At 40.0% G+C, this 26,390-nt stretch overlaps 1 protein-coding gene across 4 annotated transcripts in view; it reads left to right on the top strand.

Annotated features, from left to right (window-relative positions):
- LOC120312972 (unconventional myosin-X-like) overlaps window positions 1-26,390 on the top strand; it is a 110,788-nt gene that overhangs the window by 23,479 nt on the left and 60,919 nt on the right. For 3 of the 4 annotated variants that reach the window (XM_039354373.1, XM_039354376.1, XM_039354374.1), the window contains exons 2-9: window positions 10,073-10,171; window positions 12,388-12,546; window positions 18,274-18,461; window positions 18,601-18,735; window positions 19,177-19,301; window positions 19,668-19,681; window positions 21,201-21,285; window positions 25,892-25,995. In XM_039354373.1, coding sequence (XP_039210307.1) covers window positions 10,073-10,171; window positions 12,388-12,546; window positions 18,274-18,461; window positions 18,601-18,735; window positions 19,177-19,301; window positions 19,668-19,681; window positions 21,201-21,285; window positions 25,892-25,995 — 909 coding nt within the window. The remainder of the gene's footprint in view (window positions 1-10,072; window positions 10,172-12,387; window positions 12,547-18,273; window positions 18,462-18,600; window positions 18,736-19,176; window positions 19,302-19,667; window positions 19,682-21,200; window positions 21,286-25,891; window positions 25,996-26,390) is intronic. The other variant, XM_039354375.1, reaches the window with a different exon arrangement.

The following is a 26,390-nucleotide window of genomic DNA, read 5'->3' as shown; positions in this document are numbered from 1 at the left end:
TTAGTTTTATGGGCACTAACCCCATGCAATATACTGTAATTACAGCAATGCTCCACATAACAGCAAGCAGCATTTATCCTTTAACTTCTATTAAGCTACTGAGTAAGATATGTTTATATAGAAAAGGAGATCAGGAAAGATCCTTTGTGTAAGCAGATTAAATGAACATATATGGAAAGAAATCTCTTAAGATCTTTTTGCTCCATCTGATCTCATTGCCTTGATGGATTGAGTGGGATCTTGTTAAACATTGCTAACTGAGTAACCATGTAGTATATAGTTTAATTCTGTGCTACCTGTTTTTTGCAAGTGATTTCAATCTTTCTATTTGAGAGGTAAAAAGATGTAGCTGCTGTGGCTGAAGCCCTTCTAACTTAGTGAAGCAGGAAGGTAGAAATTACATTCAACTAAAGGCATTGCTTGACTTCTGTTCCTGAGGGTAACATGTCTCTAGACAAATCTTACTGTATGACCTTGTCAGAATTTGCAAGATAAGCACAAGTAGGAGGAATGCATCTCTGTGCTACAGAGAAGACCTCCAAGATACAAAGGGCCATGACAGCTGGTTCATTTTGAAATGCAGCCTTTCATTACAGCTGACTTTTCATTTATATGTAATTTCTCTGTTACTTACAGACAGGGCAGCTCCTCTGTTTCATATTATCAGCTCTTTACTGCAGGCATGGTATCTTATTCCTAATTTTACTCTGAAGTCATCCCATTATTTTTGTTACAGACTGTTACATCCTTTGTTACATCCTACTGCCATATAAATTGAATTGTAGACCAGTAACATTTACTCTGATCTTATGCTCAAGATTGAGCACATTATGTTTCTAACATGGCATCAATCAAGTGCAAAAGAGAGGTACAGGTAATCTTCACTTAATGACCCCAGTTGGGACTGACAACTGTGCAGCTAAATAAGCCACCAGTAAGTGGGAAATCATTTGGCTGTGATTGTGCATTCCAGTTGGAAAGAGACAAGAATACTGCCTCGGTTTCACACCTTCAGCTTTGCTTTGCTTTGCTTTGCTTTCTAACACCCCCTACACACACACACACACACACACACACACACACACACACACACACACAGCCCTTTGGAATGCTCCAGTGCCTGCTTACTGTCTAGAGTGGGGAAAATGAGAGGACCATGAATTAGAAAAGATTCATGGTTGATCAAAAGAATGAACAGCAAAATGTTGGTGGTTTTTTTTTAAAAAAAAAATACTGGAAACCTTAAATCAGTGGTGGTGAACCTTTTAGAGACCGAGTGCCCAAACAGCAACCCAGAACCCACTTATTTATTGCAAAGTGCCAGGTCCGCATCAGCATTGTGGTGCCCTCGGGGGGGGGGGCAGAGAGGCGCCTCTGAGTGCCATCTCTGACACGCAAAAACTGGTGGCAAAAAAATGGGCCACCGTGCTGCAAGGCGCAAAAATGGTCGCTGCCACGCCATGGGGTGCAGATACAAGGCGCTGCACCATGCAAGAATGGGACAGGGCTAGTGGGTATCACGCAGGCCCTAGCCCCGCCCCATTTGCAACATGAGCGTGCTCACGGGCCCCATGCGTGCATGCATGCATGTAAAATGCTATCCCCTCCCTTTTCTTCCTGTCCACCAATCAACAATGGTTGGTGACCTCTGCTCTACCACCGCTACTCGAGCTTGCAAGTTGGCCACTTCGCCTCCTTTGTGCTGGGTGGAGCTCCTGCTCCGGATGGCGGGGGCGGCCTGATGGACTTGCTGCTGGCAGCGGTGGCGCACATGCCAACAGAGAGGACTCTGAGTGCTGCCTCTGGCACACGTGCCATAGGTTCGCCACCACTGCCTTAAATGGACTTACTGAAAGAAGAAAAAAGTGAAATGATTTATGAATTTGAAGATTAAGAAAGATATCAATTAAAGGAAGAGATGAGGAGGTCTGAGAAATATTTAAGAGAGAGGAGGGACAACAAGAATGTAATTATTTGTTGAAAAAGAGGTCAGAAATCATTTTTATATTTGATTTTGGTTTCTTTCTTTTTTGTGTATGTGTACATTTTCTTTTCTTTTGATTTGTGCTTATATAATTTTTTAAAAATAAATATGAATTTTAGAAAAGAAAAACAAGAGAAAAGAATGCAAACATTAGAAGACACTCTGTAAATCAATTCCCCTTCTCCAACTTGTTGATTACCAGATTGATTGGATCCATCACCTATCATCTCTTAATTGGTATGCTCAAGAGAACTTGGGTGGGGAAAGCTGATTTCTTTAATGTCTTTTTTTTAATAACAAAATCAGGAATGTGAATGTGATAACAGTCACAAACACAGTGATGAGTAAGCTCTGTCCTTATCATGAATTTAGAACCTCTTAAGAATTACCTGTTCCTGCTTCCCTAACAAGAAACCAATCTGGTACCAGCTTTATCATAAGCATTATTTGTAGTACTGCGTTCTAAAAACAAATACATTTCATCTCAAAACTCAGTACAGTCCCTGATAGTGACACTGTCCTTATTAGATAGTGGGCCAGATTTATTTAAAATGCTGGTTTGTTAGTATTTCAAATCTTACTGGTACATACTGACCAGCTGCATCTGCTTGGTTTCTCCTGCAAATGGAAGCAACCCCAATCCATATCCAAAAAAGCGTACATGTCTAGTGTATGACCTCCCACTGCTCCTTTTAATGTCAGTATTAGAAACCAGCTTTTGTAGCTGACTTTTGGATTCTGGCTTCTAAGAGAAGCACTAAGTCAGAAGCCAGATTTAAACTTAACATTGAGCATCCTGTGACTTCTAAATTCCTGCCACTCTTATACAGGGAAAAACTAAGTAGAAACAATTGAGAAGTCTGCCCTGGCATACTTGCTGCTTCCTCACATTCCCGAATTCTCAGCAGCTTATTGCAGTATTTTGTGTGAACACTATCCAATGTGCAACATACATTAATCTGCGGCACTCATTTATAGCTCTAGAATTAGGAAAAGCGCTCGAGACAGCCATGTTAACATATTTTTCAAAAAGTAACACTTTCCACTTTGTTAATAAAACATATTGTAATACTTGTATTTCAGTAATTCATAGAAAACTGTTTGTTTGCATAGCAAATGAATAAGAACTGCATATCTACTGGATTATGTGATTTAACCCCTTCAAAAGTTTAGTTTTTGCAATGATGGCCTTTAAGGAAGGATAAAGAACCTATCAATCACGATAGCCAAGGTGGCACAGCAGTTAGAGTGCAGTACTGCAGGCCACTTTAGCTGACTGTGTTCAGCAGGTCAGCGGTTCAAATCTCACCGGCTCAAGGTTGACTCAGCCTTCCATCCTTCCGGGGTAGGTAAAATGAGGACCCAGATTGTTTGGGGCAATGTAAATATATATATATATACATTGCTTACTGGTGTACACCGCTTAGAGAGTGCTTGCACTTAAAGCGGTATATAAGTCTCATAAAATAAATAAATAAATAAATAAATAAAATAATCACAACATTTGAAGGCCCCAAGATTTCCAATCTTCGCCTTTAAGCTTGTACTAATGTTAACTAAGTCTGTAGTCCTTACTTTTAGAGATTTGGGTTTCTCTCTCTCTCTCTTCCCCTTTCAGCTGAGCTTCTGAAACTCATCTACCTGATCCATTCATCACATGGCTTCCTAAAATTACCTTCCAATTATTTTTCCTTTGAATGTTTTTGAATATTACTACTACATTTATCTGAGAGCTAAAATGGTAGTTTTTCTCCAAAATATTTTGATTTCAAAGTGGGAAGGTTGCCTTAAATTTACTGAGGATGCAGTAGTGATATTTTCCCTTACCTAGTCTTATTTTTGTAGGTGGTGCCTTTCTAAATTTAGGACATTCTTACTGTACTTTTGCTAAGATTTATTTATTTATTTATGAGACTTATATACCGCTTTAAGTGCAAGCACTCTCTAAGCAGTGTACACCAGTAAACAATGTATATATATATTTACATTGCCCCCAACAATCTGGGTCCTCATTTTACCTACCTCGGAAGGATGGAAGGCTGAGTCAACCTTGAGCCGGTGAGATTTGAACCGCTGACCTGCTGAACACAGTCAGCTAAAGCGGCCTGCAGCACTGCACTCTAACTGCTGCGCCACCTCGGCTAGATAGAATAATAAAGGGTATTCTGCATCTTCAAGAGAACTTTTCATTCTGAGACGGAGTGTACAAGTTGAAATTTGGCTGTCTCACAGAAGATCCGAAAGCAAATAGTTGATAATGTGAGATTAGCCCCCAGCAGCAGAAAAGCACATTATTGCTCAAGTATCCATGAAAGTTCACACCCATGTTCTATTTGATCTCCCCTTTCATGAAAACCATTATTGACCCCCACACACCCACACCAACCACCCATTCTGCCTCTTTCTTGAGATCAGATAACCTCTTTCCTCTTGTGTATTGAGTGGATGTTCTTCCACCTGCTGCATCTCACATCTGCTTCCATTAGCTAATTTCTGTTTATATGTATCTATTACTTATTTATGGCCCTCTGGATCAATCAAAATATGCATTTGATGATACTTGATTCAACCCTTATCTGGAAGTTATGGCTTCTCCCAGTTCCTCCCATATTGTAGCTATTTAATGTTACTACTACTACTACTACTACTACTACTACTACTACTACTACTATAATAATAGTAAGCTACCTAATAATTAAGTTACTTAAATTACTAAAAGTTTTGTAATGTAGCCAAGGCAAAATCCTGATTCTTGATCGTTTGTGGGCACCTAATACAAGAGAGAAAAAGGGAGGAGGAGGAGGAGGAGAAGAAGAAGAAGAAGGAAGAGGAGGAGGAGGACTTCATAAAAATGAGTATCTAAAGCAGCAAAGTTAAGACTGATCAGAATAGGAAGCCAAGTTGTTCTTGATATGATCTATTCCTGATAATGGCTGATATGGCTAATAATTTTTTTACCATAGAAAGATTAGCTCAAAGACCACATTCTTTAAAAAGTCCTATAGTTTATCATTCACTGGGGGAAAACCTAATATTCATCCATCTATTTATCTAGTGGGGTTTTTTTTGTTGTTTTTTTTAGCTTTCCATGTGCACAAAGGACTCAGGCCAAACAAAAATTACATTTTACCTCTGAGTCAGTATTCTGTGATCTTTCAGCATTTTGTAAGACTATGAGATGACTTCATAGGAATTGCCTTTGTTGCATCTTGTCAGTAGCTCTTCGGTGATAAGTATCAATCACTATGGAGAGGCATAAAGCAGGCAGAGGTCATGGCAATGATTGCTTAATGGTATCCTGGCTCTCAACCAGTCCCTCTTCTCCCCTGCTGCAGTTTTTGCTATCAATCCTTTCTCTATTGATTTCCTATCAGATGGGAAAAAAAACTTATCAATATCTCTTTTAACAATGGTACAGAGCTAGCCATGATTTTAACATTTATATGGACCACAGAGGGCACAAAATGACCTTCCTTGGGCCTCCATTTGAAAAATTTCCACAAAAATCTCCAATTAGATCAGGCTTTTCTGATAACAAAAGCTAGGTCATTGTGAGCAAAGAAGTGGATAGTGGCAGGGAGAGGCTGCTAAAGCTTTTTCCCCAAATGCCACTTCTCAGTTCCAGCCTTGTTATTGCAAAACTATTAAAACTACTAAGCATTCAACTGTCCCAATTCATTTTCTTAAAAGTGGTTTGTGCTTAGCCCTTGGGTAAAACAAACGTTTACTGCTACTGTGGCTCTAGTTATGCCTCCTCCCCCAAAGAATAGCAATATACTTATCTATACACACACACACACACACAAACACACACACACGGCTGGGTTGACTGAAAAAGATTTTGTTTTTCTCAGCATTAAAAAATAGATTTCAGTGTTGTTGTTGTTGTTGTTAATTGCGAAGTTGTGTCCGACCCATCGCAACCCCATGGACAATGTTCCTCCAGGTCTTCTTGTCCTCTACCATCTTCTGGAGTCCATTTAAGTTCACACCTACTGCTTCAGTGACTCCATCCAGCCATCTCATTCTCTGTCGTCCCCTTCTTCTATTGCTCTCAATCTTTCCCAGCATTAGGCTCTTCTCCAGTGAGTCCTTCCTTCTCATTAGGTGGCCAAAGTACTTGAGTTTCAACTTCAGGATCTGGCCTTCTAAAGAGCAGTCGGGGTTGATCTCTTCTAGGACTGACCGGGTTGAACGCCTTGCAGTCCAAGGGACTCGCAGGAGTCTTCTCCAGCACCATAGTTCAAAGGCCTCAATTCTTTGGCGCTCAGCCTTTCTTATGGTCCAACTTTCACAGCCATACATTGCAACTGGGAAAACCATGGCCTGGACTATAAGCACTTTTGTTGGCAGGGTGATGTCTCTGCTTTTTAGTATGCTGTCTAGATTTGCCATAGTTTTCCTCCCCAGGAGCAAGCGTCTTTTAATTTCTTGGCTGCAGTTCCCATCTGAGGTGGTCTTGGAGCCCAGAAAAATAAAATCGGTCACTACCTCCATTTCTTCCCCATCTATTTGCCAGGAATTGAGAGGGCCGGATGCCATGATTTTGGTTTTCTTAATGTTGAGTTTCAAGCCTACTTTTACACTCTCCTTCTTCACCCGCATCAAGAGGCTCTTTAGTTCTCTTCACTTTCTGCCATTAGAGTGGTATCATCTGCATATCTTAGGTTGTTGATATTTCTCCCGGCAATCTTAATTCCAACGTTTGATTCATCTAGCCCTGCCTTTCTCATGATGTGCTCTGCATATAAGTTAAATAGGCAGGGTGACAGTATACAGCCTTGCCGGACTCCTTTTCCAATTTTGAACCAATCAGTGGTTCCGTGTTCGGTTCTCACTGTTGCTTCTTGACCCGAATATAGGTTTCTCAAGAGACAAATGAGATGGTCTGGTACTCCCATCTCTTTAAGAACTTGCCACAATTTGTTGTGATCCACACAATCAAAGGCTTTTGCATAGTCAATGAAGCAGAAGTAGATGTTTTTCTGGAACTCCCTAGCTTTATCCATGATCCAGCGTATGTTGGCAATTTGATCTCTAGTTCCTCTGCCTCTTCGAAATCCTGCCTGTACTTCTGGTAGTTCTCGATCCACATACTGCTGGAGTCTAGCTTGTAGGATTTTAAGCATAACTTTACTAGCATGTGAAATGAGTGCAATGGTACGATAGTTTGAACATTCTTTGGCATTGCCTTTCTTGGAATTGGAATGTAAACTGACCTTTTCCAATCCTGTGGCCCCTGTTGAGTTTTCCAAATTTGCTGGCAAATTGAGTGTAGCACTTTTACTGCATCGTCTTTTAAGATTTTGAATAGCTCAGCTGGAATACTGTCACCTCCACTAGCTTTGTTGTTGCTCAGATTTTCTAAGGCCCATTTCACGTCACATTCTAGGATATCTGGTTCGAGGTCAGTGACCATCTTATTGTGGTTATCTGGGACGTTAAGCTCATTCTTGTATAGTTCTTCTGTGTAGTTTTGCCATCTCTTCTTAATCTCTTCTGCCTCTGTTAGGTCTCTGCCATTTTGGTCCTTTATCATGCCATCTTTGCATGAAATGTTCCCTTCATATCTCCAATTTTCTTGAAGAGATCTCTGGTCCTCCCTATTTTGTTGTTTTCTTCTATTTCTTTGCACTGTTCATTTAAGAAGGCATTCTTATCTCTTCTAGCTACTCTCTGGAATTCTGCATTCAATTGGGTGTATCTTTCTCTTTCTCCTTTGCCTTTAGCTTCCCTTCTTTCATCAGCTATTTGCAAAGCTTCCTCAGACAGCCATTTTGCTTTCTTGCATTTCTTTTTCTTTGGGATGGTTTTAGTTGCTACCTCTTGTACAATGTTGCGAACTTCCATCCATAGTTCTTCAGGCACTCTGTCTATCAGATCTAATTCCTTAAATCTATTTGTCACCTCTACTATATATTCATTAGGAATATTTTAGTTCATACCTGAGTGGCCTAGTGCTTTTCCCTACTTTTTTTAATTTAAGCCTAAATTTTGCAACGAGAAGCTCATGATCTGAGCCATAGTCAGCTCCTGGTCTTGTTTTTACTGACTGTATAGAGCTTTTCCATCTTTGGCTGCAGAGCACATAGTCAATATGATTTCTATGTTGACCGTCTGGTGATGTCCATGTGTAGAGCCGTCTCTTGGGTTGTTGGAAAAGAGTGTTTGTTATGACCACCGTATTCTCTTGACAAAATTCTATCAGCCTGTGCCCTGCTTCATTTTGTACTCCAAGGCCAAACTTGCCTGTTATATGCCTGTTATTTCAGTACATGACCCTTTTTATAGGAAAGAGGTCTTGCAGCCCCTTGTCTCCCTGTTTATTTCAGGCACTTTTTAGAAGTACTTGAGTTCCTCTCAGTTTCTTCCTACTCAGATGACAAGAGACCTTCTCTCTCTGGTATCTGTTATGTAAATTGGCTGTCCTATCCTTTTGTCCTCCTCCAGTTGATCAGCTTGAACTTTTATCCTAGCCAAATTGGACCCTTTGTTTGTGTGAGGAATTATTGTCAGCTAAAGGTTCAAGATGGGTCCAGCAGTAACTTCCGTGATTATTGCAAAACATTTTTCTAGTTTCTGCACTGCATTGCCAATTTTCATGGTACTTAATCTCCATGTAAGAAAAATCAGGAGTTAAAAATGAATTGCATTTGTTTCACACTTTCCTCTAAGGACATGAGAGCATAATTTCAGCTCCCTTTATGTTAGGAAGCATAAAGTAGCATTTTTAGTCTCATAAGACTTGATGAACTGAGTTAGAGGGAAATGGTAAACAGTTTCAAAATTGATTGAAATTTGAGCCTGGGAATCTCACATCTAGGTCTAACACAAATGAGCAAAAGCTAGGCAGAATTAAATCTTGAGGTGTTGAAAATGGGTGGAAACCATTGTCTAAATCCAGTTCCATACTTCACAGTGGTGGCATTCAAATATGTGAACAACCGGTTCTCCGTGTGGATGCCACTTCCAGAAGTCCATTCTGGGCCTGGGCAACAAAAATTTAGCTACCAGTTCTGCCAAAGTGGTGCAAATTGGCTGAATCCCACCACAGATACTACATATCAAGATACTGTGAATTTTACACAAAGGCTGCTTTTGCTTGGTTTATTCTAATGGTCTGGTGATAGCTTTTGGCACAATTCAGTAATGTCTTTGAATGTGGGGCAAGGCTGGGAGACTCTTATATTTGCCTGAGATGAATGGGAAAATGTTAACTACTGTATTGAAATAAAGGCAAAGTGAAGTTTTGTGCCATCCACAGTATTTGCAATGTAACTGCTTAAAAAGGAATTTAAGAATGAAGAAAGTAGATCCTTTTCTACCAGTGTAAACTGCATCAGGCAGACTGAATAGTTTATCATTGCAGGATATGTTGGGGATCCATGCAGACTATAGAAATTGGAGATATTTTAACCCTGCTAGGCAACAGTGTTCAGCTGCCATATATATGGTGAGATGTTACAAGTTCCAGCAGTTGCTATAACAAAGTGTGCGCATGCACACACACACACACACACACACACACACACACACACACACACACACAATATGCTTATGCCAGTCTGTTTGTAGACAGATGGGGACTTGAATGGGATAGAATTTTCTATCACAATGCTAAACATAAAGTCTTCTGAGAGGGACTATAATGAATACCATCCTCAGTGCCAGTCCAGCCGGCTTTCCTATATTTCTATGAAAGCAGTTTAAGTAAAAAAGACAAAAGTGAAAGGATAAACCATCTATAATTGTTGATCCTAATTCTTATAGGCATATATACTACCTTATTTACAAGATGAAGGGAAGACTGCCCCTTTGTGGTGGCCATCTACATGTTTTATTCATGCACTTACTGCTGAATATGCACACTTGAAATATTTCTGGATATGATATATTTTTGCAGCTGATTGGCAAAGAAAGGAAACAATAGCAAGTGTGATCACTAAATGTGTGTGTGTGTATGTATGTATATGTATACACACAGACACACACATATATATCATATCTCTGAACTGCCCATCTCCCTTGAATGTACAAATGTAGTCTGATGAAGATTATATGGTTGAACTCGCTTGTGATTGGTTTCAGGGAACACGTGTGTGGCTGCAGGAACTGGATTATATGCGGCCCTGCACTCTTGGATCCTGTGCTAATGGCTCCATGCTCTTCACTTCAGACTACGGTGAGGTAAGTGAAATTTAAGACTTTAATGAACCAGTGAAGAAAGTACTCTTGGATAATTCCCTTGCCCATTTAAGCTAAATTAAAAAAAAAAAAACATTTGGAGACTCAATTGATACCTCCTAACATGTACCAACTAGGATGGCCATTGGGTAATGTCATCTTGCCTGAACAAGCATATTTTTCTTAAGACTTTGCTCCCCACTCTCACTTGCAAATTGATTTTTCTGAATTGCTATTAAACTCTTTGACCCTGAAACAAAGCACACAAGTTCTCAGGAAAGACGGCAACACACCTAAGCCAACTAGGGCAGGCTCTTGAAGCCTTCAAGCCATTCACAATAGTTCTGCAATTCTGCAGCTGGCCAGGTTTGAAATTGGAGATAATCCTGTATTAATACCTTGAATTGGTCATTCTCTGTAGGCAAATCCTCACCCTTCTGAATCTCTGATGTATTGGGGAGGGAAGCCTGCGTTTTCCCTTGCGTATATAAGATAAGATGACTTAATGCAGATCAGTTATCTTTTAATGTGACCTAACTGCCATTACAGCATCTCAATGAGGCTTGCTAAAAGAGCAATAGAAAGATGGATATTCTTTCAGTGTATGTTTTTTTATGTTAACAATTTACTAGTACAGAATCAAAGATGGAGATGCAGGAGTTTGATATAGTGTCCCTGTGGCAACTGACAATCCATTACAACATTTACATGTTTGAAAATAGGCCTGAGCCCTTAGACTTATATACTGCTTCACAGAGCTTTATAGGATTTCTCTCTTTTTTTTATCAGTCCAGGAATGGTAAAAAAGGTGGGGGACTTCACCAATCATGATTAACAGCCTGAAGCGATCCAAATCATAAGACTTTTCTACACTGGACTCTTCAGCTGTGTGTAAACCAGTGATAAGGAAGCCAGTTTAAGTAATCTGTTTCCACATTTCAACCTTTCCCTCTGTCTTTCCACCATGCAGACAAGTTAGTGTTTTATCTGGATCACATTAATCATGATTGGTGAAGTCCCCCACAGAGAGAAATCCTATAAAGCTCTGTGAAGCGGTATATAAGTCTAAAGGCTAAGGCCTATTTTCCTGTCCTGAGGCCTAGAAAGTAAAAGTGGCAAACATTTCACCTATTTTCTTTTTTAGAAAAACAGCTTTTCATTGTTTCACTGGGGTTAATTTGTTTGTTTTTTTTAAATGGCCAGAGGACAGTTACCAATGACTGGAACAGAGAGAGTGATCCTGCCAAGTATATAGGAGCCAGTTCCAGCAGTGTAGGTGGGGCATAATAGAATCAGCAGAAATAAAAAAAAAATACTTTTGTTGTATAGCAGAAAATAATGGGCATAGATTGCCTTTCCTAGTGGGCTAGATGTGGGTGACAGAAAATGCCATGTGTTGCTGTCCTTAAGAACTTGTCAGTGGCCTTTATTCACAGTGAGTCAAGCAAATTAATTCTTGCTCATTATTGAATTAGATTATTATAAAATGTTGTGGATAGGTCTACCCTTGAAAAACTGCAACAAGCACAAAATGGACTAGCAGGATTCTTTTGCAGAGGTGTTCAGCAACAAAGGCTCATTTCCTATTCCTTTACTTTAAAAAGTTTAGTTGATAGGAATATGAGACAGGATTTTAACTCCAGCAGCATCTGGCTTATGGAGTTTTTTTCCCAAAGAAATCGTACTTGCTCCATCCCTGATAGTTTTAAGTGGTTGGTACTATAGTGTTTTTTTGTCTTTAAATGGTAGTGTATCGATGTCTGCATTCTTCATTCTCCCTGACTTCTAAATTTGAACTTGATTCTTTTTAATATTACTCTAGTGATTTTCTTAATTTTGATTGCTTGGAAGTTCTTTCTAGGGCTACCATATGAAAGGTTTGCTTAAAGGACGTGGGAATACAAGAAATTGCATGTTTGCAAGCATGCATATGATTACTAATTGGCTTACCCTGCTCTTGATGTACAACTTTAATCAGGCCCTTTACTATCACATCTAATTCAGCAGATGATAATCATCCAGGACAGGGGTAGGCAGCCTTGGCTCTTTTATGACTCGTGGACTTCAACTCCCAGAATTCCTGAGCCAGCATGGCCCAGGAATTCTGGGAGTTGAAGTCCATGAGTCATAAAACAGCCAAGGTTGCCTACCCCTGATCCAAGATATATGGTCATTTTGCAGTGTGGCATCTCTCAATGCAATCTCTCCCTTCCCACTAGGTGTTCTGCTATCCCTGGGCCTCTCTGCCCAAAGAAAAAATCCTGCCAATGCATCAGTCAAGTGTAGAAGGTGTGGAGGACATGTCCCTGCTAGGAGACCTGCATGAGGCTGCCATCTTGCTCAATCTGCACCAGCGCTACAAGCAGAACCACATCTATGTGAGTGAACAAATTAGACTGGTGGCCCTGCTAATCTCTCCAACAAAGTGCTAAACAACATCCTCAAAAGAGAAGTTACCTGCATCACTGTATCCTCATCCTATGATAGGTAGACTTGGCATCCAGGTGTGCAGGAGCCATAACTCTTTGAAGTGTGCTTCGATGCTTTGATGTCTTTGGGTCATGAGCACAGAAGCTTGGGTTAGAGACCTCTGAGAATATTTGTACAGCTTCTTAGTAAAACTAGGGCCATGCCAATCCATCAAATAGAATCAAATAGCAGAATGGATTGGTGGCAATACATTACATTTTTGAATACTGTATCTATCCAAGTTTTAAAAACATGCATGTAAGTTGAAACACAAACATAAGTGTTCATATCCATGCCAGATTTCAGCCTTCTTTCCCAACTCTAGTTTTCTGTTTGCAAAGAGAAAGAAAGTGCTTTTACATAACATACCACTTTCTTGAATTCCAAGGGATGGTACCCATAGTGCAATCTAAAGATTCTGCCATCTAATTCCTCCTTTTGGCGTTAAACATCCAATTTCTACCTATTTCTGTAAATATGGATGGAAGACGAGGAGGAGCAGGTAAATTCTGCATCAAGCAAGATGGCTGCGAGATTATCTGGGAGCGCAAGGAAGGGGATGAGGCATATTCCCTTATCTTCTTACCTGTGCACAAGCGTTCTTAAATTCTGATGTTGAAATGTAGATCTTAGGTCTGTTGCATCGCAACGGTTACTAAGGCAACAAGGACTGAAGGCATTTTATATTCTAGTAAATGATCAATTAAATGACCTATTTTCTGGGAAGCGTCTTCTTTTTGAGCAAGCAATGACCTGCGAATAATGCATTATGCTGTCTAGTGATAACCTATTTGTTCTTTTACCATTTGCACCCAGCTTACAATTGGACTCTCACTCACCTCTCAGCAAAAGTTCTTTACAGTCCAGAGCTCATAATCCACCAGCTTTTGGAGCTTTGATTTATCTGCTGCTCTGTTATATCAGATTTTTTTCCCTTTCCTTTCCTTTCCTTTCCTTTCCTTTCCTTTCCTTTCCTTTCCTTTCCTTTCCTTTCCTTTCCTTTTTTTCCTTTCCTTTCCTTTCCCTCAGAAAAGGAATGAGAATAATAATATTTACATCATGCTCTTTCCAGATTCAGAACCTCCACATGCATTGTCTAAGGGCCAGATAGAATTACAGAGGTGAACCTGCATCCATTTCTTATATGTTGCATTTTGTGTGTGTAATATCTGATGCCAGCTGCTCTACACATAATGAGATGAGATCACTACATTGCTCATTTCTTTGGCCCTGCCAGGCACTGCTATGAAGGGGGGGCAGGAGGGGGGCACTGCATGATTTATTGCTTGAGTTAGTAGGAAGAAAGACGGCAGCAGTTCTAGGTGTCTTAAAAAGTAACATATAGCAATCCTATAATACTTGGGGTCAGCCAGAGTGAATATTTATGCAAAAGGCTTTTTGTTTTAAAAAGCCAGAGGAAATATTATAGGGGTTTTTGTTGGTTTTTATGTTTTGTTTTTGGGGAAAGGGAGATCCAAATCTTCCCTTAGGGGAAAAAAACTGCAAAAAAATTAACAGATTTTTTTTTTTTAAAAAATAGTTTTTATTTACTATTAGTCATTTCTCTAAGGAAACAATTACAAGATGTATGAAAAATCATGTAACTGTGCACTGCTTGAATACATTGTGCTTGCATTTCCTAAGGTAGAACAGTTTATTAGTTCCAAAAACCACCATTGTGGTGGAAAATCATTGGTGATCAGCCAGTCTTGCTTAAAGGGGAATTTCTTTCTAAACAATCCCAGGTGTTTAGTCATCTTGGGGACCAGAAGCTGCTAGAAGAATAATGTATGACACTAGTGGATGACATTAAAAAGAACAAGCTTTCTAGGTGTTTGATAAGGTTAGCAAAATGATAAATATTGCAGCTCTGATTTAAAAAAAATCAAAGATCTTGGAGAGTTGAAACTTCTCATATTTATTGATAACTCAGAAGTATTCAATTTTTGTACACAGCGGAGCAGGTTTGGAATTAGAGAAGTCTACTATGAGCACTTTCACAAAGTGTTTGCGATAGTTGGCATGCCTAATAAAAAAAAATCACCCAGCCCTGCCTGCCATTCCCTCTGTCTTTTTTGTTGAGGAAGGGAAATGTCCCCCCCCCTTTTTTTTTAATGAACTTGGACACACTTCCAAACAAAGCAGAGTCATAGCTTTCATCATCATCTTACTTTACACAATGCTTTTGAGCCTTCCTAGATATCTATAAGCTTTCTTGAAAAACAAAAATACTACTTTGTTTTCCTGACCATTGAAAAAAATACAAGGATACCGTAATTCAGAATAGAAGAGAGCATCTGGTAACCCTGGACTGAGTTATAGGGAACAACTGCATCAATTACTTAAGACAGGGCTTTTCAACCTTTTCACCGATTGTACCACTTTCAGAATATGGCAACATTCGAGTACCACCAGTCAACTAGCAAGGTGTCAAAAACTTGGTGACCAAAAAAAAAAAAAAAAAAAACGGAAAAAGCCCTGACAGCCCCAAAGAAGCACCGATCAGCTGGAAAGCGGTGTTGATCCTGGCGCTTCCACTGAGCCTTGACAGCCCTGCAATTCCAGCCATCTCAGGCTTGTGCGGTGCTGCCACCGGTTCAGCTCATTCCCCTCCCCTGCTACCACTTTTCTAGGATGGTCATGTACCACCTGCCAGGTGCCAATGTACCACAGGTGGTACGCATACCACCAATCGAAAAGTCTTGACTTAAGACACATTGGAGTTTAATCACGTTCATATTAGCCACAGCAGCTACATTTTGAAGGCACCCTTTATTTGGAATGTCCTCAACATTCCAAATAAGGCAACTGGACTATTAGAGTGTCTTATCCCTTAAATAGTATCATGTAGAGCAAGAAAATAAAGTAATGGGATATTAGGACTCACTACCTGATTCTTAAACATTTATAGGCATGAGGCTTTCATTCTTTGCTGTGACTACGGAGGTAATGGGTAAAGGTTTCCCCTGCTCAATCGTGTCTGACTCTAGGGTTGGTGTTCATTTCCGTTTCCTAGCCAGGGAAGCCAGAGTTGTCCAAAGATGCTTCTGTGGTCTTGTGGCCAGCATGACTATATGCCAAGGCACACAGAGTGCTGTTACCTTCCCATCAAAGTGGTACCTGTTTATCTACTTGCATTTGCATGCTTTTGGACTGCTAAGTAGGCAGGAGCTGGGAGCTGGCAAGAACGGGAGCTCACCCTGTCACATGGTGCTTGGGTCTCAACAAACCCAATGCCTAATCGCTAGGTCACCACATCCCCTATGGAGACATACATACACTATTTTCCTCTTAACATTTTCTGTCTAATGCCCCATTTTCAGTTCCAGTGGTTTCTGCTTCTCAGGAAGTAGGATGAGATCCTAAAAATAGAAGATGTGTCCTGTTTCACCTTTCATGAAACATTCAATAAAGAACATGTATTATAGCAGTAGTCCATAAGAAGATCTCAGTTTGAAAAGTAATTCTTGGCTTCTAAAGGTCTGTTCTGCAGATTTGTACAAATTATATTTTCATCTATTAAAGAAGATATTTTGGTCTTCATCCTGAATTTGGTTAATGAGTTCATATTGTATTCTGGTCTTCACAATACTTTAGATTTATCTATTGCCTTAGATTGTGCAGACCTTAATAGCTTCCTCCAACAATGTATTTTTAGAAACCTTTAATGTACCCTCTTACATTCCTTTTTTTTTAATGAGCTGACAAGGCTTCATCCTTTAACATTTTACTCAAGATATTGTTTCCATTTACACCTATTGATTTCTCCCCTGTCAATGATGGAATCTCCATTCTCAGATAATAGCTTCTGATGTATTTTTTTAAAAAAAGCGCAAATACCTCCTGGTCAAAAAGCTCACCACTGAATCCATGCTGGTTCTTCAGATCAAGCTATATATTATGCAGAAGGTGTTCAATTTGCTCAATTCTCATCAGAATCTCAATGTATTTTCCCACTATGGGGCATAGCTGAACAGAAGTGGTAATTTCCATGTTAAAAACTGCCTGGGAGAAATAATGAAACATGCTCATTATCATGAATCCCCATAGTACCATTACAAGAAGATGAAGGCTAGGGGAGCATCTAAAATTTGTCGTAGTAGTTCTGCATCGCTGGGTGATTTTGTTCAAAACATTGTTTGCTTGCCTCTGCAAAACAACTGAGAAGGGTATTTGTAGCATAGAGAGTGCTCTGCTGCAGTTTTTAGCTCAAACAGACTTTTTCTTTAAAATGCTAATTGAATAAGAGAGACTTTTATTATGATTTATTGTGCATATCATGTTCTTCATTCGGGAATACCAGAGCACTTTAGAAGAACACTTTTGACTGTTTCAGATTTAATAAAGTTAGCATAACTTAAAGAAAAATATCATGGATCTCAAGTACTTAGGTCATAGCTATGACTACTGTCATGGAGTCCGAAGATAGTTTAGTTTAATAGGGGAAGTTGCCACTCATAACTTGGTCATAGGATGAATGCATGAGGCTGATTGTGGACTTTGTTCCTTTCATGTCCTGTTCTGCTCCCTGTTGAGATCTTTAATTTAAAATTATATTTCAGTGGAAAAAATGTGCTGAATAACATGAGAATATCTTTTCAAATGGTGAAGAGTAGTGCCATGCTAGTTGAGGGATGATGAAAGTTGCAATCACATGTATTTTGAGTGTAGTATATTAAGAAAGGTTGTATGGAAAAACATTATAATAAACTTGTAGTAACTATCAGCTTTGTTCCAGTTACATTTTTAATATCATAAGAAAATAAGAGAGTGAATCATTCTTTTCATTACTTGATATTCTGTAAGTCTGAAGAAGATTTTCTATTTATTCTTTAATGGCTTCTCTTTTTTTCTTAATAATCCAAATCTTTATTCATTCTTCTTCTTGATTGGGGTGCCTGACTTCTGGATACTTCACTATTCTTTATGTAACACGAAAGAGGCAACTAGGGTACAGTCTAATTGCATAATTACCCATAGTTCTGCCAACTATATTAAGAAAGGTGGTAACAGAATATGGGGAATTTTATAACTTAAGCTGTGCTGGTAGGACCTCTAGTTCAATGGATTAGAAAAGCATAAAACTGTGGAAAATTGATATAGTAGCCTGGGTGCCAATTTCTCTTGGTTATTGAAGAATTAATTGGAGGTCACATATGGTAATATATCAGCCTTTGGGTCAGTTGATTGCTGGGTGGCAAGGCCTGTTCACACCTATACATGTATGTGTACACAGAAACACACAATTTGCCCATATTGTTCTTTTCTACACCAGAGTTACCACTTGTATTAAATATTCAGGTAAAGTTATTCACTTAATCTCAAACCACCCCTCCCCCTCTATAGCATTTCTGATAAAGGTTGTTGGATCCTACCGTACAGTAACAATGGAAAATGCAAGTGAGATCTCCCATTCAGGATTTACTTGCAGTAGACCAATCTAAGATCTCTTTTCCCAGAGCAAACGAAGGCAGAAACTTTAATGTTTTCCCTCCCTTCCAATGCCTCTATGTTCTTTGGAACTAGCATTCAGCTACCTTGTTAATTTCACAAAACACACTTCCTTCCAAATTATCAGTTTTTAAGAAAACATAAAAACACTGAAATTGTTTTGCCTTCCTTCCCTTCCCTTTCAGACAAGCATCGGTTCTATCTTGGTTTCTGTGAATCCCTACAAACCTATTGCTGGGCTGTACGATGCATCCGCCATTGACTTGTATCGACAGCACTGCCTGGGGGAGCTGCCCCCTCACATCTTTGCCACCGCCAGTGAGTGCTACAGCTGCCTCTGGAGGCGTCATGACAGCCAATGCATTCTGATCAGGTGAGAGAAGTAATGAGGCCACAAGCTGCTCCTTCCCAATTTGTCCCACTTCTGGTACTGAAAGATGGGTGAAAACTTCAGACTCATTCTTGCCATTATGAATTCCTTGATTTGCTTGTCTTGGGCTGTCTATTAACAGCGGAGAAAGTGGAGCAGGAAAGACAGAGAGTACCAAGTTGCTGCTAAAGTTTCTGTCAGCCATGAGCCAGTTCTCGTTGGGTAGCTCTGCTTTGGAGAAGACAACCCATGTGGAGGAAGCTATCCTGGAGAGCAGGTAAGAGGAGCTTCCTATGTGTGGGCAGGCAATGGGAAGATTGTTTCTGAAGAGCCACATCATGAGAATGATGACATTTGACATCCTCAGTATCAGGGGCATACCTTCCAAGGGTGGAGCTTTTATTCCTCCCTTTCGTGTGCTCTGTTGCACAGGAGCTCCGAAAAAGGCAAGTTTTGTCAACATATAAATCAGGGGTAGTCAACCTTGGCTCTTTTATGACTCGTGGACTTCAACTCCCAGAATTCCTGAGCCAGCTCGCTGGCTCAGCAATTCTGGGAGTTGAAGTCCACGAGTCATAAAAGAGCCAAGGTTGACTACCCCTGATCTAAATGGTCTCTATATCATACAACCAGGCTTGTATTGTTGAAAAATGTATTCTGTGTAAACGTATCTAATATTTCTGCCAAACAAATCTAATTTTCCTTTTTTTCACTAAAGCCCAGTCCTGGAAGCTTTTGGAAATGCCAAGACAGTCTATAACAACAATTCTAGCCGCTTTGGCAAATTCATCCAGCTACATTTTTCCCAGCACGGACATATCCAGGGAGGGAGGGTCACAGACTGTATCCTTAACTTGAATGGCAGCTCTTCAGATATTGCTCACCTCTAGTTTAAAAAAGGAATGGAACCAATAAATCATCAGTACGGTTAATTTATAGATGGCAGTGATGAGGTAGTCTTCTGAAAATTCCATAAATGAGGGCGGAGAGATTACACTATAAATGCTTTTTATGGAACTCTCCCAGCTCTCCATCAATTACTTTATTCTTTTTCAAAGTTCAGCAAAGTTTAACTCCTTAGATTTAGGAAACAAAACATCTCTTATGTTTAGGTACAATAATATTCATTTCCAAGATTATTTGCCAGCTATCAGAGAATATGTTTATAAGAGAGTCTTAATGACATTCATTTCTTAACTTCTTGCTCAGATTTATTGGAAAAGGTAAGTGAAGTTTGTTCTCTTTTGTTTTCCCAACACTGCAGAAGCAGCCAGGGAATGATACTGAGTCTAGCACCACGGAGTATTCGCAACAAAACTAGGTTATGCCCCTTGCAATTGGCAAATGTTTTATTTACTGTAGTTTCATTTGTAATTAGTTCTTTATCATCTCAGAAACAAGCTTCCAGAGCACGCTTCTCTTTTCCAGGATGCAACTTCTCTGTTGTATTAATGTTGCTCAGTGTGAACAGCTACTCCCTGCTTTGATTCAGGCATTCCTCATTTCCAGTGCATTTTATTTTAGGACTCAAAAAGTCAAAGGAAAGTTTTGTGGAAGGAAGCATATGAGAGTCTAAAATACTTCTCCTTCTGCTTGCAGTCAGGCAGGCAGAGACTAATGACTAGATCAGGGTTTCTCAACTTTCTCAACAACTTTAAGATGTGTGTATAACTCCCAGAATTCTCCAGCAAGCATATTGGCTGGGCTGGCGAATTCTAGGTGTTGAAGCCATATATCAGTGGTGGCGAACCTATGGCACGGGTGCCAGAGGCGGCACTCAGAGCCCTCTCTGTGGGCACGCGCGCCATCGCCCCAGTCCTAGGCCTTCAGCTGGGTTTTATAAAACCTTTTTGCTTTAGGCCTCCGCCGCCGTGTGCAAAACAAAGGTTCAATCAATCAGTCAATTTCAACTTCTCGCGGGAAAAAAAAAGATCTTGCAAAGTTGGAATTGATTGATTGAACTTTTTAGTCCCACCCAGTCTGCTGTTACCACTGCAGCCACGCCCAGCCAATGGGCCACACCCAGCCAATGGGCCACACCCACCCAGCACCCAACGATGCATAAGTGGGTTTTGGGTTGCAGTTTGGGCACTCAGTCTCTAAAAGGTTCGCCATCACTGCCATATATCTTAAAGTTGCTAAGGTTGCAAAATGCTGATCTAGATGAAACAAGCAAAGAGGCAGCATGAACACATTCACCAAAACAAACCAGCCTGCTTTACAGCCCCTATTGTGTACGTACAACCATAGGAAAATTTTGATGAAAGGTAGTGCAAGTTTTCATTCTTTACCAAAAATGTATTTACTTTTAATGAAGCACATAGTTTGATACACAACAGGGAAGAATAACAGACCATGATTGTGATGTGGAATTTAGATAAGATAGATAACCTTTATTGTCATTTTTTTTTTTTTTGCTGTGGGCACAACGGCACACATCAAAAATGAAATTTAGTTGCCCGCTCTCAGGTGAACACATACATAACACACATCTAACATACTATATACAACATATGTATAGACCCACACCCTTACTCCTTCCTGCATGGATATCTGCCCATTTAAATGAAAAAAATGTGGACACCATTCAGGATTTTTGTATATTGGTGGTAAAGTAAAGAGGCTATGAACCCAACTTGCTTCATTTTTCTCAAAACACCCAAACTTGGTGCATATAAATATTGGGAGTGTTACTCATGTGTATTGAGTTTATGCTAACTGCTTTCTGTTTTTCTTTTACAGAACAGAGTGGTTCACCAGAACCCAGGAGAACGTAATTATCATATCTTCTATGCATTATTAGCTGGTGTCAGCGGGGAACAAAGAGGTAATAGTACTTCCCAAAGGTGGTCATTGCTATGCAGTGGATGCAGTTTAAAGTGGTGGTGCTAACAATAATCCCAAATGACTTGGTGCAAATGATCTACAGATTTGCATTCTCCCACTGGAACCAGCCCAATTCTATTTGGAAGGAACCATTGGGGAATGGGGGTGGCAAGATTCAGTGGCGCTGCTTTTGAATAACAGTATTGGTCTTTTGGAACAGCCTCCCAGTAGCTATTCAGTTGGCTTTCACCCTAATTGCCTTCTGGAAGTATTTCAAAACTGAGAGGTTTTTAGGGCTTTGGGGCCATTATTCTTATTGATAACCAGTGTAGGGATTACAGCATTGATGTAATCTGTTCCTATTGGAAATGCCAGTTATCATATGAGCCACTGTACCCTGAACCAGCTTCAGCTTCCAAATAGTCTTCATGTAGCACATGTTGCAGTAGTCTAAATCAGGAGTCCCCAACCCCCAGTCCATGGATCAGTACCGGGCCGTGGCATGCCAGCAACCAGTCCACACAAACAAGGAAAGCACCATCTGTGGGATGCACGAAAAAAACCTTTCTCCATGGAACCAGTCCCTGGTGCCCAAAAGGTTGGGGACCTCTGGTCTAAATAGCTGCTGACAAGACTGTGAATCCATTTCAAGTAGAACAACAATAGGTGCACCATGACCTATAACTGTTATTCAAGCAGGAGCTGTAAGTCCCAGAAGGACACCCCCCCTCAAGTTATAGACTTGTTTCCTCAGATATAGCCTAATGAAATACCTCTGGAGCAGACAGAAAATCTTGATAAACAGTAACTCTATGTCAATCTTCCGAGTGGCAAATTCAACATTAAAGAAACTCTACGACCTTGAGGTGCCATATGAAATACATTTTTATTGAATACACATCCCGGCACTGAAGAAGTAAAATCAACTACTGTATAAGTTTCCCGTGCAAAGTTCTGCTTAGTTACCAATAGCTTTTCCTAACCCCCACCCACCATGCATTCACGTTGGCCAATCACATTCTTTCTGTTTGTTAAGGGAACGATCCACTTCTCTGCCAGACCCCTGCTTTGGATGACCTTGGTTCTCACAGTCCATGGACGGGTTCCTGAAACTCCCGTTTCTTTCCCAGATTCCTGCTTCCCCCTGTTTCTGTGGCAAGTTGAGCAGCTAGAGAGATTAGCAAGCATCTTAGCAATTCAACCGTGACACTCTATCTTGCTAGAGGATAAGAGAGGAAAGAAGTCGAACCTCTGTGGCACCCTACAAGAGAATATTTACCAGGCCAATTTCTCCTTCCTAGCTGCTAGTCATTAAATCAGGCACTTGGGGGGGAGCAGAACCATCCAATCCTCAACTCCCATAGGCAATCCAGAAGAAAACTATGGCCGATGGTATCAAAGGTCATTGAGAGGTTCAAAAGACTGGGTGCGCTATTCTCATCCAGGTCCTGACAAAAGTAACCCATTAATGCAGTGTTTCTCAACCTTGACAATTTTAAGGCATGTGGACTTCAACTCCCAGAATTCCACAGCCAGCATTGCTGGCTGTGGAATTCTGGGAGTTGAAGTCTACATGCCTTAAAATTGTCAAGGTTGAGAAACACTGCATTAATGTAACCCATGTTGTCTCCATTCCATGTTCCAAGCTTGAAGCCTGACTCAAAAGCATCCATGTAATCTATTTCCTCTGGAGTGCATCACAGTTGACTCCTGACCCCCATATCATCAACCTTTGCCGAAAAGGGATGTATGGAGGCCAAGTAATGGTCTAACAGCTCTGGATCCAGGGAGGAGCTCACCTTAGTACGAAGGGGCTGCACCATAGCCCCTTCAAGGCCAGCAACATCATTCTTTCCTACAGTGAGACATTAACAATTTCCTGGATTCAGAAAGTTACCTCTTCCCCATTTGCACAAAGGAGCAAGGAGAGGCATAGATCTAGTCCACCAGTGACAGAGAATGTTCTATAGAGCATCCTATCCCACTTTATCCAAGGTCAAAGGAATTCCATGTCTCTAAGCGAGATGATGATCCCATCACCACTCTGGACCATGTCTATGTAATTCATTCTTCTTGCAGATGAAATGAAAGCAAGGGAGCCTTAAACTTGTTAATCCAGCTTCTATTTTAAGTTTTGCACGATACCTGAGGGGCTAAGAAGGCTGGTGATAGTATTGCATCTGATTATATTTCCCATCTTAGCTCTCTTCTAAACAGTGGTGCAGTTCCAAGTTCCAGTGGTGAGATGGGATTACTCCTCCACTGATTGCATTACAGTATACCAAAATTGAGCAATGACCAAAGTTTCTCAAAACATCCCCATGTCAGTCATTTTCTGTCCATTGACTAGGTAGGACATGCCATTCCAAGCAGCTATTACTAGAGAGAATATGTTTAGGTATGCAAATCAAGGGACCAGAGAAGATACTGTTACTAGCCAGCAAGCCGTCACAGATTGGCTGAATGTTTTCTGCATTCTGCTATTGGCTAGGAAAGGCAGAACTGATTGGCTACCAGTTCTCTATGAATCCTATAAACTCACCAATGTACAATCAGGTCTGATTATAGCATCTTGGCGTCAGCAAATATAGCAACTAAGATCAATCCTTGCTTGGTTTTTAAGTGGAATTAGAAAAAAAGAGAAAATGAAGGCATTAATTAATGTGCCCTGACCTGCAGTTCATCCCTTCTTGCTTTGAATTCCCATAACCTGGATGTTTTGCAGGTTGATTTCCCCCCCAGAATTATCTTCTTTTCCTGAAAAAGATGGAATGAGTCTGTCAGCTACAGTAATCTGCTATATCTTCTCTTTTACCTTTTTCTTCTATTGCTTTGCTCTGTCTTATAAATATGTTCAGATAAATGTATCTGAAAGCCTGTTTCCATCTTAAAATGCTATATTAACCATAGCTGTAGATTTATAGGAAAAACAATATGTTGCTTCGGTAACAGGAAAATATTACTAGAATTATTTGTGGACTTACATTAAAATTCATGTAATGTATGAGATTTGCCTATTTAAGCTGATAGATCTCAAAGTTCATGACCAAGGCTCACGTCCCAGCATTATTTATGGATATCCCTCAAGCATATGTCAGATATAGGGTACTGTGGAAATCAAAGTGAAATTAATATTATAATATGTAATGATGGGAAAAAAAACATTGGAAAAAGATCTGATTCTTCCCCTAGTCAGCCTCTGATGGAGATTCTACTGACAGAATAATCAGGAAGGTATTGCAGATTTGCAACTGTATTTTTTAGCATGCCACTAAGTAGGTTTAGAGGTGTTTTCCAATTAAGTACCTGGAAAATATTGTAGCCTATGAAATAGAAGTTAGTTTAGAGAGTATTCTCACCTTGAAGGTAAACCTGTCATTCTTAAATTAAGGCAGCTTCACCGAGTCACATTTTGAGCAACTGCAGCAAGAATAGATGCATAAGTCCTTTATCTACTACGAAGATTTTTCACTCAAAATTCATCCCCTATTGTGACCCAGACAGAACCACTTGCATATTTGTTCAATCCAGGGCCGACAGACCACTCAATAGATTGGATAGATTGCATAACAGATAGATTTATCTGATTGCATAACAGATAAATATGTTTATTCAGAGAAAATACTTGCTTTTACATTGTAGCTTCTGGATAACACATCTCTCTGTTCATTTCCATAGGTAAATTGATAATGAATTTTCCCCTCTTCTTCTGCATAAGCATCACATGTTAGCATAGGACCTCTAAGCCGTGTGGCTGGGAGGCATGAGGCTAGATGAACAAAGGCATTCCAAACTGGGCATGTAGCCAGTATATCCTGAGAGGAACTCAGAAACTCCTCCCACTGACCCATTAACGTGAGGTGACTGACTAACTAAACTGCATTTCCCATAATCCATCTCTAAGGAAACAACACTAAACTCAATAAATGCCAGACAGATATTTTAACATACTGATACATGCTCTCTAGTTAGGGTTACATAGAGCTGTATGATCCAGAACATCCCCTTTCCAGATGAATTTACCAGCCCAGGAAAAAAAAATGTACATTCAAACTGAGGATGCTGTCCTCCCAAGGCTGGTATTCATTAAAAGAAACCAAAGAAAACTATTTGTCTCACTTTCATGCATTTATATGTAACAATGCTTTCCCCATAAGCAGAATCCTATCAACTCTTTCTTTTGCTCAGAGGAATACCTTAACTGATGGGACTGATTTTATGCCATCAAATGGGTGTTGACTTTTAGCAACCGTATAAGTGGATTTTCCCCTGGAGTGGAACACCTGACCATCCTCTCTTCTCTACATCAGTTTTATTTCCCTGTAGGCAAGATATTTATTTCAGCAGTGCTGGCCATGCATGGCTAACCAGTCTACTGTTTTGTGTGTTTTGTTTCATCCTGCAGGATTAAACTGGGAAAGTTAATATGTGCCACTTTGGGGATCAGAATATATATTTTTTTAAAAAGCAAGCTGTTTAATGTTTGCCTTTGCCTCATGTTTGCTGGTCTCCTTTTTCTATGTCCATTACCTTTGCATCTCTTCTCTGCCTTTCCGCTCTGGTCCTTAAGTGTTCTATTTCTCCTTCTGGGAGCTGCTTTTCTACAGAAGGTCTCCATTTGCTGGAACCCAAGAACTATCGATACCTCAGCCAGTCTGGCTGTATAATCAATGAGGACCTGGATGACCGAGACATGTTCAGCAAGGTTATGGTGAGTTTCTTCCTTGACTCTGGGCAAAGTTTGATGGATGGATTTCTCTGCCCCCACTTTTTTTTTTTTTAAAAAATGTACCAGTTATGTCTTTTTATGAAGACAGATTGATTGGAGGGAGCAAAATGCCTACAGGCCAAGAGGGTTTTGCATTCTTGAATGTGGTGCCTGATAATGATGTGCTTTGTTTAATGACAATTAAGGGTCTATTTAGACTGAAGTAATGTAATTGGAAGAGAAATCTCATCTTCCCACCAGTATTTTGTCTTTCTGATTTTGAATGCCTGCTTTTATCATGCCTGTTCCTTTTACTTGGGGGAAATATCTAAGGGAATCATTTAGTCTGCAAAAATCTGGATACTATTTTTTCAAGGTGGGGAAAGTAAGAGATAAAG

This window comes from Crotalus tigris, unplaced genomic scaffold (genome assembly GCF_016545835.1).
Source record: "Crotalus tigris isolate CLP2741 ecotype Arizona unplaced genomic scaffold, ASM1654583v1 scf7180000018550.1270297659:1495590, whole genome shotgun sequence".
Taxonomy (NCBI): domain Eukaryota; kingdom Metazoa; phylum Chordata; class Lepidosauria; order Squamata; family Viperidae; genus Crotalus; species Crotalus tigris.
Note: the sequence above shows the minus strand (reverse complement) of the source record. Positions and strands in the feature narration are given on the sequence as shown.